Here is a 14,711-nt window from a genome sequence, read left to right as displayed (position 1 = left end):
TAGCTAAGTCTTTTACAGTTGATCATCATTACAATAATGCTGTTACTATGTAAAATGATCCCCTGATTCTATCACTTCACTTTGCATCAATTCAAATAGGTCTTCCTAGATCTTTCTAAAACCATCCCCTTCATCATTCCTTAGTACAATAGTATTCTGTCACAATCATATACTGTCACAATCATAACGCATTCAACCATTCTCCAATTACTCGACATCCCTTCAATTTCCATTTCCTTGCCACCACAAAAAGAGCTTTTATAAACATTTCTGTAAATATAGATCCTTTTACTTTTTACTCTATGTAGACTCCTTCTAACTGCCCTAATAATGACAAATTTCTTAGGCATTATCTGTGTTCTCTTCCCCTACAGAAATGTAAAGAGCTTTACCTTACTGAGTCCCTTGTGATTTCTCTTTCATATTAACTTTCCTATGCTTCTCCTGGTCTTTTTTTTCTTTTTAAATGTCACATTTTAGATTCAGCTCTAATCTTTCCTTTAGGAATGCTTGAAAGTCCTCTATTTCATTAAATGATCATTTTCCCCCTGTAATATTATACTCAGTTGTGATGGGTATGTTATTCTTGGTTGTAATTCTAGCTTCTTCTCCTGGATTGTCATATTCCAAGCCCTCTTCACCTTTAACATGGAAGCCAATAAATCTTGTATGGTCTTTACTGTGGTTCCATGATATTTGATTTGTTTTTTTCTCTCAAATGCTTGCAATATTTTCTCCTTCATAACTCTGAATTTAGCAGTAATATTCCAGTGAGTTTTCTTTTTGGTATCTTATTTAGAAGGTGATCAGTAAATTCTTTAAATTTCTATTTTACATTCTGGCTCTAAGGTAAAGGGGCAGATTTCCTTTATAATTTCTTGAAATATGAGGTCCAGGCTCTATTTCTGATCATGGCTTTTTGGTAATAATTCTTAAATCTTTCTCCTTGAGCCATTTTCCAGGTCAATTGTTTTTCTAATGAGTTACTTTAATTTGTTTATATTTTTCATCCTTTTTTGCCTTGCTTTACTGTGTTTTGATGTCCCATGGACTCAGCTTCCATTTGTTCAGGTTTAATTGTTAAGGACCTAATTTCTTCAGTGAGATTTTGTATAAAATTTTCCAGTTGGCCAATTCTTCTTTTTAAGGAAGTCTTGTCTTCAGTGAAATTTTATGCCTTTTTTACTATTTGGCAAATTCTGGTTTTTTAATGTGTTATTGTCACTTTTATTGTTCACTTTTCATAATTTTCTTGCACCACTTATTTTTTTTTTCACAATTTTCTTCTACCACCCTTATCTATTTCTTTAACCTTCAGGGAATTCTAGTTTGACTTGTGTCCAATTGGCATCTTCCTTTGAGATTTTCTTTATTGCTGTTTTCATAGTGTTGTCTTCTTAGTGTGTCTTACTCTTCCCTGCCACCACAGTAACTTTGTATGATCAAGTACTTTTTTGTTGTTTGTTCATTTTCCCAGCCTATTTCTTGACTATGAACATTATATTCAAGTATATTTCCACTTACCTGGAGGTGAGAAGGCATTGTCTTAAACATCATGTTTTTTTTGTGATGTTAGTTTCAGAGCTAATTCAGGGAAACTACAAGTTTTCAGTGCTTCAAAGGAGATATCCAGGAAGAGGAATGATCAGTGTTCTCCTAGTCAACACTTTGATCTTTACCGGAGAAGGACCCTTTTTTTCTTATAGTTGCAAATGCTTTAGCTCCTGTTGGCTCTAGAACTATGACCAGGCACCCTACCATCCTGTAGCCAAAAGTGCTAGTGATCCTTTTTGCCTTTCAGCTGTAAGCAGTTCCCCAATGAAAAGAGCAGCTTTCCCTCATGGAACTGCAACCTACAATTAATTATGTATAAGCAATAGATGTGATGATCTCTACCAGATCTTGCACCTAATTACAGCAAATGGTCCCACACAATCTCCTTTTGACCTGTTGTCTCAACCTTTTACTGTCTCTAGGATAAGAGCTCCCAAAGCTACTAGTGTTACAGTCATGGCTGCCTCCAAAGCCAATGGTTGATACTGCTATGGGCCCCCATCCCAGTATCACAATCCTCTTCTGGTATGTTTGACTCTACATACGGTAAATGTCTCACACTGACCTTTAGCTCTGATCCTCCAAAATGCAATTTGAGATATTATTTTAAAGTTGTTTGGAAGACATTTCTGACAGAGCTATGCTTGTCTGTTCATTTCTTTCTACTCCATTTCATATCTTTTACATTATACCTGAACTTGACTATTCCTCATAGCAAGATCATCAGTCTGGACCTCTGAGGTCACCCAGCATAGCTTCCTCATTATACCAATGAGGAAACAAGGCTACACAGAAAGTGAAGAGCAGAACCATGGCTCCTAAATCTAAACCCAATGCTCTTCCCACTGTGCTGGGCTCCCTTTAGTCTTCTACTACCACCCTACCATCTCCCATCACTGTACCTTTACCCAAGATAACTTAGAATGAAAGGTCGGTCTCACTTGGATAAAAGGGGAGAGCAACCCACTGTGGGCAGTATCTGGACATGCCAGCAGGAGATTCTTAGCCACAACATGGATCAGCAACTGAGGCCCCAGAGTACAGGCTCAGCAGGCCAGTTGCACAGGAGGCCAGTTGTAAGGCCTCCAATCGCAGTGCAGCAGGCAAATTGCCAGACCTCAATCCCCAGGCACATCGAGCATGACCAGACTGGACCAACCTAATACAATTGGCTAGCCACCAGCCCCAGAGGCCCTTGTACAGAGAATCAGTAACCAAGCCCTTGAACCTACCACAAGAAACTTAGGACAGTGATGCCTATATTTGTTCAGCAGAGCTCTCCTTTTGAAAAAGAGTAAAAACAAAAAAGAGCCCTAACAAAAGAAAGCTACTATGGTGACAGGGAAGATCAAAACACAAACTCAGAAGAGGGCACTGATGTCAAAATGTCTACATGTGAAGCCTTAAAGGAGAATATGAATTGGTCTCAAGTCCAAAAAGTATTCTTGGAACACTTCAGAGAGAATTCTAAAAACTAAGTAAGAGAGGTAGAAGAAAAATTGGGAAAAGAAATTAAAAGTATGGGGGAAAGAGTCAATAACTTGGAAAAGGAAGAGCAAAAATTGACTGAAGGAAACAACTCGTTAAAAAATAAAATTGGTCAAATTACAGGGTGGGGGGTGGAATCTACTGAAGAAAAAAAAAACTCCTTTGAAAATAGAATTGGTCAATGGAAAAAGAGGTATGAAAGCTTACTGAAGAAAACAATTCCCTAAAAATTAGAATGGGGCAAGTAGATGCTAATGACTCTATGAGACATCAAGAATAATTCAAACAAAATCAAGAGAATGAAAAAAATGTAAAATGCTTCATTTGAAAAACAACTGACCTGGAAAATACATCCAGGAGAGATAATTTAAGAATTATTGGACTACCTAAAAGCCATGATATGAAAAAGAGCCTGGCAAGCATCTTTCAAGAAATTGTCAAGGAGAACTGCCCTGATATCCTAGAATAAGAGGGTAAAAGTGTCATTGAAAGAATCCTCCAATCACCTCCTGAATGAGCAAAATGAAAACTCCAAGGAATATTGTAGCCAAATTCAAATGTACAATCAGGTCAAAGGGAAAATATTGCTAGCAATTAGAAAGAAACAACTGAAATATCAAGGAGCCAGGATTACACAGCACGTAGCAGTTTCTACATTAAAGGATCAAAGGACTTGGAATATGATATTCCAGAAGGCAAAAAGACCTTGGATTACAATCAAGAATCAACTACCCAACAAAACAGAGCATAATCTTTCAAGGGGCAAGTACACAATCAATGAAATAGGGGACTTTCAAATTTTCCTGATGAAAAGTCCAGAGTTAAACACATAATTTGATTTTCAAGTGCAAGGCCTGAAAGAAATATAAAAAGGGGAGTCAAGATGGTGGAGTAGGAGCAGGACCTCTGCGGGGCTCCAGTTTCCACCTTCCCCAATCCATGTAAAAAGGGGACTCTAAACAAACTTTGGAGCTGCAGAATCCACAAAATGACACAGAGAAGCTAACCTCCTGCTGAGGACAGCCCGGCAGGCCGGCAGGAATCAGCCAGCGCAGTGCTCTGGTAGCCGAGCCTAGCCCCACACCCAGGCTTTAGCCCCAGGGCAGGCCTGACAGCCCGGCAGGAGGGACTCCAGGTCAGCAGCAGCTGTGGCCATTTCCAGAGTTAGCAACACATAGATTCAAAGGACAAAGTGAGGGGTCAGTGCACTCTGGACTTTGGGACCCAGTAAGTGAGAGTGCCTGGCTTTTGCCCTCGGGGCAAGAAGCCACTGAGATGCCAGCACAGCCATCCAGCACCACGTGGCAGCTTTAGCTCCTGGCCTGCAGAGTGTAAGGGGACCAAGCACCAGTCTGAGAGGTAATCGCTCTTCCTTTAACCTTCTTGGATCTGGATTGCAGTCTAGGGTGGAGGTCCTGGGGTGTGTGTCCAGTTTGCCAGAGCATGTGGACACCTCAGAGAGGGCACCCATCTAATACCTCTGGCAGCTTAGAAAACCCCAGCGTTTGGGATGAAAACTCCCCTGTCTGATGGCAGAGTCCTTCTGTGGCAAAAAGCCCAGGGGTCAAGTGACTGAGGGGTGACATGACCAGGCAAAGGAAACAAAGCAGACAGAAGACTCCAACATTAGACTCCTATTTTGGGAACGAAAAGGAGCAAAGCATGGAACAGGAGGAAGACAGTGAAGTCAGAACTCCTGCACCAAAAGCTTCAAAGGAAAATATGAGCTGGTTATAGGCCATAGAGGACCTTAAGAAGCAGATAAGAGAAGTGGAGGAAAAACTGGGAAGAGAAATGAGAACAATGCAAGAAAATTATGAAAGGAGAGTCAACAGCCTGACTGAGGAAAATACTACCTTAAAAAATAGACTAACTCAAATGGCAAAAGAGGCTCAAAAAGGCAATGAGGACAAGAATGCCTTAAAAATCTGAATTTGCCAGATGGAAAAAGAATCTCAAAAGCTCACTGAGGAGAATCATTCCTTCAGAATTAGATTGGAGCAAATGAAAGCTAATGACTTTATGAGAAATCAAGATGCTGTTAAACAGATCCAAACAAATGAAAGAATAGAAGGCAATGTGAAATATCTCATGGGAAAAACCACTGACCTGGAAAATAGATCCAGGAGAGATAATTTAAAAATTATTGGACTACCTGAAAGCCATGATCAAAAACAGAACCTAGAAATCATCCTCCAGGAAGTTCTCAAAGAAAACTGCCCTGATGTTTTAGAACCAGAGGGCAAAATAGATGTTGAAAGAATCCACCAATCACCTCCTGAAAAAGATCCCAAAAAGAAAACTCCTAGGAATATTATAGCCATGTTCCAGAATTCCCAAATTAAGGAGAGAATATTACAAGCAGCCAGGAAGAAACAATTTGAATATTGTGTAAACACAATCAGGATAACACAAGATCTGGCAGCTTCTACTCTGAGGGATCAAAGGGCTTGGAATATGATATTCCAGAGGTCAAAGGAGCTGGGATTAAAGCCAAGAGTTACCTACCCAGCAAAACTGAGTATCATGTTTCAGGAGAAAATATGGTCATTCAGTGGAATAGAGGACTTTCAAGCATTCCTGTTGAAAAAACCAAAATTGAATAGAAAATTTGACATTCATATACAAGAAGCAAGAGAAGCATGAGAAGGTAAACAGGGAAAAGAAATCATAAGGAATTTATCAAAGTTGAACTATTAACAAACCTACATGGAAAAACAATAATTGTAACTTATGAAACCTTTCTCAGTAGTTGAAGGGAATAGAACTATAATGTGTGTGTGTCTATATATGAGGGTATATGGGCATATGAATACATATGTGAATGTGTGTATATATGTTTACAGGTATACATAGATAGAGGGAACAGAACCAATTTAACAGGAAGGAATGATACTTAAAAGGTGAAATTAAGAGGTGAGAGAGGAATATAATGAGAGAAGATGGGGAGAGACAGAATGGGGTAAACTATCTCATATAGAAGAGGCAAGGAAAAATGGTTACAATGGAGGGGAAGAATAAGAAGGCAAAAGGGAATGGATCAACCTTATTCCCATTGAATTTGGCTTGAGGAGGGAATGAAATACACACTAAATAGGGTATCTCACCCTCCAGGATGAGAGGAGGGATGATGGAAGGGAGGGCAGGCTGGCGGGGGAGGGAAGTTGGAAGCACCCACTTTGAAAACGGATGGGATCAAAGTAGAGAATAGAACAAGTGGGAGGTGGGATAGGAGGGAGGGAAATATAGTCAGTCTTTTACAATATATCTACTATGTTATTGTTTTGCATTAGCCACACATGTACAACCTATACTGAACTGCTTATCTTCCCAGTAAGGGTGAGTGACAAGGGAGGAAGGGAATGAATCTGGAATTCAAAGTTTTAAAATCAAATGTTTAAATATATATATATATACTATTATTAATACTATTTTACATGTAATTGGGAAATAAGATATACAAGCACTGGGGCATAGAGATCCCCTGGAAAAGTCAAAAGGGGTATGGGAGAAAATATGAGAGAGAGCAGATCGTAGGAGGGGATATCCTGTGGGACTGCTATTTTGGGGCGGTAGGTAGGGGGAAAACGGGGAGAAAATTTGTAACTCAAAATCTGGCAGAAATGAATGATGTAAATCAGAAGTTAATAAATCTTTTGAAAAAAAGAAGTATAAAAAGGTAAACAGAATATTGATTAATTAATTTAATTTAAGCTTTAAAAACCATGGCATTCAATAAGGTTAAACAGTTTACATCCCTACATGGGAAGATTATTGGTTGCTTGGTTCTTATCTTTCTTCTCAAAGAGCAACAAAATGACATGTTAGAGGCAAGTAACAGTATGTCCATCTGTGGCTGATCAGACCAATATGAGCTCTGAATGTTCTACCACAGGTTGGGTACTAAGAGCCCATGTGAACATTTAAGTTGGATACTCTAGATTGCCCTTTTAACATTTCTTTTGAGTTACTTCAATACTGCTTTGGTCTTAGAGCAGAGCACCTTCTCTGATGAAGACACAACATGCTGAGTGGTCCCATACCAATGTCTCCAAAAACTCCAAAATTCTTAAGAGAAACCTTGAGTGTGCTCATATCTGCTCTTCTGAAATTGCCCTGTATGAGTTCTCCATAAAATAGTATTTTTGGCAAGTGTACACTTTGCATTCAAACAACATGGCCAACACATTGGTGCTGCACTCTCTCCAGTAGAGTTTGGATGGTTGGCACTTTAGTTAAAGGAAGAACCTCCGTGTCTGGTACCTTATCCTGCAAAGTGATCTTCATAATCTCCTAAGATAATGGAAGCGATTCAGTTTCCTGGTATGGCATTGGCATACTTGTCCAGGTTTCACAGGAATACAAGTTCAGCACAACAGTTCTCTAGAACTTCAGTTTGGTAGTCTGTCTAATACCTCTTCTCTCCCACACTTTCCTTTGGAACCTCAAAAACATTGAGCTAGCTCTGGCAATGTGTGCAACAACCTCATTATCAGAAAAGTATACTACAAAGGTATGTGAACTTATCCACAGAATCCAAAACTTCTCCATTTGCTGTAACTCAAGCTTTCACATATAGATGGTGTGGTGATACCTCATGGAGGACCTGTGTTTTCTTGGTGTTAATTATTATGCCAAAATTAACACAGGCAGTAGAGAAATAATCCATATTTTCTTTATTACATCTCAGATTCAGAAGCTGCATAGAGTGCACAATCATCTGCAAAGAGAAAATCATGCACCAATGCTGCCTCCACTTTTGTCTTGGCTTGTAGCCTTTTCAAGTTGAAGAATTTACCATCAGTGCAGTAGCTGATCTTGATGCCATGTTTGTCCTCACTGAAAACTTTTGACAACATAGCTGAAAACATCATGCCAAAAAGCATGGAACAAGCACATAGCCTTGTTTCAATCCCTTGGTGACCAGGAAAGTAGGACAGCATTGTCTGTTATCCAGAACCTGGGCAAGCATGCTGTCATGAAAGTGATGTACAAAGCTGGTAAACTTCCCTGGGCAACCAAATTTTGACTTGATGTTTCATAAGCTATCATGACTGACATTATCAAAGTCCTCGGTCAGTTCTACACACAAGAGCAGACCTCTGTTCGCTCTTGGCATTTCTCCTGGAGTTTTGGGGCAATAAACACCATATCAACAATTCCTCAGCCCTTTCTAAAGCAACACTGACTCTCAGGTAGATAACCATCTTCCAGGTGAAGGATCAGCATATTAAGGAGGATGCTGGCAAGATTCTTGACAGCAATGACTAAGAAAGAGATGCCTCTGTGATTGTCACAGGCAAGCTATTTCCTCTATTTTTACAGAGATGGGCAATGGAGGTGTCCTTGAAGTTCTGGGTAATAACATCCTCCTGCCATGTAACTTGGAAAATTTCAATCAGCTTTTGTATGAGCAATAAACCCTCTACCTTGTAAATCTCAGTTGGAATAGAATCAGCACTGGGCTCTTTGCCACATGAAAGGAGCCTAATGGCATTCAAAACCTCTTCTTCAGTTGGAATTTCAGCAAGGAAGGAAATGGCTTCAACCTGAAGTAAATGGTCAATGGCTTCAGCATTGATTGATGATGGCCTGTTGAGAACATTATGGAAGTGTTCAGAATACCTCTCTAGGATCATGTCCTTGTCACTAATCAATGTGGCTCCATCAGCACTGAGTAGTCAAGATGCACCATAAGTCTTTGGCCTATAAATAGCCTTCAACGCATCACAAAAGTACTTTGGGTTGTTATTATCAGCCTAAAACAGAATTTCATCTGTCTTCTTACTAATCCAAGAATACTGCATAGCTCCAGGCCTCACTTGTCCTTTACTTTTGATGGAATTAAATGTCACCTTCTCAGAGATAGATAAACTATATACACAAAGGAATATATAGTAATCAAGAAACAAAAAAGAATATAAAAAATTAAAGTCTCTTCCAATCCTGGGGGGAAAAAAAGAACACACGGTAACATGATAATCTGTGTACCCTTTACTATGAGACTGACTCATAGCTCTTTACTCTTAATTCCTCTCACACAATAAGACTACACAAAGATCATTGGTCTATGTTTTAAACTGATTTGGGCCCTCAACAACAAGATCTGTAGAACTCAATGAAGGAAAATTTGTGGTTGGAATTGCAGGATTCAAAGTAACCTTAATTAGAGACCATGCTCATAAGTAGTTGTAAATAGAAAAATTCTAAATCTATAAAAATTCTCAATCTTCATAATCAAACACACCTCTACCACCTGCTCACTGAGTTAGAGGAACTGATGAATAAGAAGGTGAGCAAGAAAAAGGTTGTGTAATTCTCCTAAAATAGTAATAACCATCAAATATACAGAGGAAAGAGGAGGAAGTAGTATTTTGAGCTTCTCCTGAGGATTAGAATCCCCAAGTATGATAGTCAATAACTTTCTGGTGTTCTCTCTGTTTTTTTCTATGTAAAGTTTTTTTTTTTTAAGATGAGTAGAATGCTTCCAAAAATCAACTGCCTTGGCATTGTGTTTCTCTCTGTGACCATAGTAGGGACTATAGCAAACTTCTTCCTCTTTACCTCTTATTTGTTAAATATCCTTACTGGCCACAAGATAAGTTCTTTAGCTGTTATTTTCACCCAACTGACCTTGGTGAATGCCATTATGTTTATTAGCAAGGGAGTTCCACAAGCATTACAGGCTTTAGGGTGGAACAATTTTCTGGATGATGTTGGGTGTAAAATTGTATTTTACTTTCGCAAAGTGAGTGAGGGCCTTTCAATTTCCTTGACTTGCCTTCTGTGTACCTTCCAGGCCATCACCATCAACTCTATCAATTCTAGATGGGCAGAACTCAAACTCAGACTCACACTACATATCACCCCCTCCTATTTCTTTTGCTGGGGCCTCAATCTGCTGATAGAAATTCCCATTCCACTAAGTGCAAGAGGCCCAAGAAGGAGCAGCAACTTTACAAATGCATTTGATCATGTCTTTTGTACTTCAGAACATATGATGGGTATTTATTTGATTATGACCACTTTCAGAAATGTTCTCTGTTTGGGGATCATGGTCTTGGCCAGTGGCTACATGGTGCTTCTCCTACAAAAACACCACAAGCATGTCCAGAAAATTCGAAGCACAAAACTTTCACCCAGAAGTCACCCTGAGGTCAGAGCCACCCAAACTATCCTATTACTCATGAGCACTTTTGTCACTTTTTATGCACTCACCTCCATTTTTACTCTTCTTCTCAGTTATTTTAACCAAAAGTATCATTGGATGTTGCCTATTGCTATCTTCCTTTCACTATGTTACCCAACCATCAGTCCTTTTCTGTTGATCCCTAGACGCTGAAGGCCTACATGTAATTTCTAGGCCACGTAACATCCCCTTTGTCCCACTGATCTCAACTGTGATGATGGAGTCATAAGTAAAATGTTTCCCCCTCCTACCATCCCTTTACCTGCCTTCTAAATGTTCCTGAAATTGAGGAGACACAAAGAGGCTCCTAATCTGGAAAAATCAAATAAGAGAAGAATATGACATCAGTCACAGCAGAACTTAAATACATCTAATAGAGCCTATAGCACAACTCATATGCAAAGAAGGATGCCTTCAAGAATAAACTGAAAAACTGTACACTCTTCAAATAGGTGAGCCTGGCTGTTGTGTTTCCACTTCATCTTTTCTTCTTGGATCTTAATATCTCCATTCTCATCAAGTGATCCTTATGTGGTCAGGAGGACACTTACAATTCTAGTTGCCTTCTTCCTGATGGTCTCTAGACCTTTAAGAACCTAACACACACAAAAAAGAACCTAACACAATACTCCATAAGTGGTTTGAGAAATACATATATTAATAATCTTATCACACCTCCCTTTTTCTTGTTACAATGCTTCTTGTACTGTAGTCTAAGAGTGAATAATCTTTGCTAGAAAGCAAAACTTGAGCGAGCTCATTTTGAGGTTTTAAGCCATGAAAAGCCCCTGCTTTTATTTCCATGAACTGCTGTCTAACCACATCAGCTAAGAGAAATTCAAATCAAAAGAACCCTGAAGTTTCACCTTGGATCCAAAAAATTGAGAAAGGAAACAAAAGTTAAGCATAATCAATGCTGGGGGACTTGTGGAATAATAGACACACTAATTTATTGTTGCTGGAGATGAAAACTGGTATAACCTTTTGGAATGCAATTTGTAACCATGTAAATAAAATAGCCAAAATATCCAGAGATTTCAATGATAGATATATAAATCAATAAGATCAAAGAAAAAATAAAGACACACCAAGCACAAAAATATTCATAACTGTACATTTCATGGCAATAAACTGGAACAAAGTAAAGAGAACAACAATCACAAGACAATCAAAATTGAATATTGAAAAATTAAAAGGCAAAAATTTGTCCCCAAAGAAGATGAATGAAAAGATTCCTTTTTTGCATCTTTGTATAGGTTGGAATCCATTAATGGGGAACAAGGCACAACATATAAACCTTATTAATATGTTCTTCAGTTTTGCTGATTTTTTTAAAGAAACATATTCTTCCAACTAAGAGATAGTCATTCTAGAAGCATTATTTCAGACTCAGTGATATTAAAAAAGCAATGAATCAATGGCGGTAATAGAAACAGGACTTCTGCACAGCTCCTGCTTCTACCTCCTCCAAAACATGTAAAAAAAAATGCTCTAAACAAATTTTAGAGCTACAGAACCCACAAAGTGACAGAGAGAAACTAAACTCCTGCTGAAGACAGCCAGGTAGGCAAGCAGCAAGAGACCAGCACAGCACTGTGGGAGAAGAGCCCAACCCTGTGTGAATCCAAGGTTTTATCCTCAGGGAAGCTGAGGTGGTTGCAGCTGTGGTGGTTGCCAGAATGATCAACCCATAAATGCCAAAGACAAAGTGAAAGTTCAGTGGACTTTGGGAACAGGGGGTAAAGGAGCGTGTTCTCGCCTCTGCCCTCGGAGGAAGAAGCAGCTGAGGTGCCACAGCCATTCAGCCACTGCCATATGGCTGTTCAGAGCTCCTAGCCTACAGATTACAGAGTGACCAAGTGACCAGTCTGAAGGGTAATTGAAATTGCTTTAACCTGCTTGAATCTGGATTGCTGTCTAGGATGGGGGGGCTAGGATGCATTACCATTGTGCCAGAGCATGTGGAGAACTCACAGAGGGCACCCAACTAATAGCTCCAGCAGCAGAGAAAACCCCAGTGATTTAGGACAAAGCTCCCCTCTCTGGAAGCAGAGTTTTACTGTGGCAAAAAACTCAAAAATCAACTAATTGAGTGGGAATATGAGCAAGCAAAGGAAGCAGAGCAATCCAATTTTAGACTCGTATTTTGGGGACAAAAAGGATCAAAGCATGGAACAGGGAGAAGGCAGTGAAGTCAGAACTCCTGCACCAAAAGCTTCCAAGAAAAATGCGAACTGGTTACAGGCCATAGAGGACCTTAAGAAGCAGATAAGAGAAGTGGAGGAAAAATTGGGAAAAGAAATGAGAATGAGAACAATGCAAGAAAATTATGAAATGAGAGCCAACAGCCTGACTGAGGAAAATATAACCTTAAAAAATAGGTGTAATATTGAGGTTGAAAGAATCCACCAATCACCTCCTGAAAAAGATCCCAAAAAGAAAACTCCTAGGAATATTATAGCCAGGTTCCAAAATTCCCAGATCAAGGAGAGAATATTACTTACTCAAATGGCAAAAGAGGCTCAAAAAGGAAATGAGGAGAAGAATGCCTTAAAAAGCTGAATTTGCCAGATGGAAAAAGAATCTCAAAAGCTCAATGAGGAGAATCATTGCTTCAGAATTAGATTGGAGCAAATGGAAGCTAATGATTTTATGAGAAATCAAGATGCTGTTAAACAGATCCAAACAAATGAAGAATAGAAGGCAATGTGAAATATATCACTGGAAAAATCACTGACCTGGAAAATAGATCCAGGAGATATAATTTAAAAATTATTGGACTACCTGAAAGCCATGATCAAAGAAAGAACCTAGAAATCATCCTCCAAGAAATTCTCAAGGAAAACTGCCCTGATGTTTTAGAACCAGAGGGCAAAATAGAGGTTGAAAGAATCCACCAATCACCTCCTGAAAAAGATCCCAAAAAGAAAACTCCTAGGAATATTATAGCCAGGTTCCAAAATTCCCAGATCAAGGAGAGAATATTACAAGCAGCCAGGAAGAAACAATTTAAATATTGTGGAAACACAATCAGGATAACCCAGGATCTGGCAGCTTCTACACTGAGGGATCGAAGGGCTTGGAATATGATATTCTGGAGGTCAAAGGAATTGGGATTAAAACCAAGAATCATCTGCCCAGCAAAACTGAGTATCATGTTTCAGGGGGAAATATGGTCATTCAGTGGAATAGAGAACTTTCAAGCATTCTTGGTGAAAAAACCAAAGTTGAATAAAAATTTGACATTCAGATACAAGAAGCAAGAGAAGCATGAGAAGGTAAACAGGGAAAAGAAATCATAAAGAACTTATCAAAGTTGAACTATTAACATTCCCACATGGAAAAATGATAACTGTAACTGATGAAACTTTTTTCAATATGAAAATAGTTGGAGGGAATAGAAATACATATATATATGTCTATATCCGAGGGTATACGGGTGTATGAATACATATGTGAATGTGTGTATATATGTGTAGATAGAGGGCACAGGACCAATTTAAAAGGAATGGATGATACTTACAAAGTGAAATTAAGGGTGAGAGAGGAATATAATGAGAGAAGATGGGGAGAGACAGAATGGGGTAAACTATCTCATATAGATGAGGCAAGGGGAAATGGTCACAACAGAGGGAAAGCATAGGAAGGCAAAAGGGAATGGGTCAACCTTATTCTCATTGAATTTGACTCGGGGAGGGAACAAAATGCACACTAAATAAGATATCTCTCCCTACAGGAGAGTAGGGGGAAGGGGATGAAAGGGGGGAAATGGAAAGAAGTGCAGGCTTAGGGGGAGGGAATTTGGAAGCACCCACTTTTGAAAATGGATGGGATCAAAGTAGAGAATAAAACAAGTGGGAGGTGGGATAGGAGGGAAGGAAATATAGTCAGTCTTTTACAATATATCTACTATGTTAATGTTTTGCATTAGCTACACATGTACAACCTATACTGAACTGCTTACCAGTAAGGGTAGGTGACAAGGGAGGGAGGGAATTAATCTGGAATTCAAATTTTAAAATCAAATATATATATATATATATATACACATATATATACACACACATATACATATATATATTTTAAAAGTTTGATTTATATATATGTATATATATATTATTATTAATACTATTTTACATGTAATTTGGAAATAAAATATACAGGCACTGGGGCATAGAGATCCACCATACCCTACTGGAAAAGTCCAAGGGAGTATGGGAGAACATATGGGAGACAGCAGATTGGAGGAGGGGATATCCCGTGGGACTGCTATTTTGGGGTGGTGGGTAGGGGAAAAATGAGGAGAAAATTTGTAACTCAAAATCTGGTGGAAAAAAATGGAGAATTCCATGGGCTATTTATAATTTCAATATTACCTAACTTCATGTCTAATAGGGCAACAATTTTTTCTGCACTTAGGGGCCACTGATCTACCCATACTAGTTTTGTGGTAAGCCATTCAATAGGATCGGCTGTTGGC

The 14,711-nt window shown here is 38.9% G+C and overlaps 1 protein-coding gene across 1 annotated transcript; it reads left to right on the top strand.

Moving 5' to 3' along the window:
• Nucleotides 1-9,523: 9,523 nt before the first annotated feature.
• Nucleotides 9,524-10,384, top strand: LOC138160176 (vomeronasal type-1 receptor 3-like). Its single transcript, XM_069086710.1, has one exon. It carries the CDS (start codon nucleotides 9,524-9,526, stop codon nucleotides 10,382-10,384), a length of 861 nt encoding a protein of 286 aa, XP_068942811.1.
• Nucleotides 10,385-14,711: the final 4,327 nt, after the last annotated feature.

This window comes from Petaurus breviceps, unplaced genomic scaffold, assembly GCF_028583685.1.
Source record: "Petaurus breviceps papuanus isolate PSGF00001 unplaced genomic scaffold, PetGlider_PUasm1.0 180, whole genome shotgun sequence".
Taxonomy (NCBI): Eukaryota; Metazoa; Chordata; class Mammalia; order Diprotodontia; family Petauridae; genus Petaurus; species Petaurus breviceps.
The sequence above is the reverse complement of the archived record's forward strand: the minus strand, read 5'-3'. Positions and strand labels throughout refer to the sequence as shown.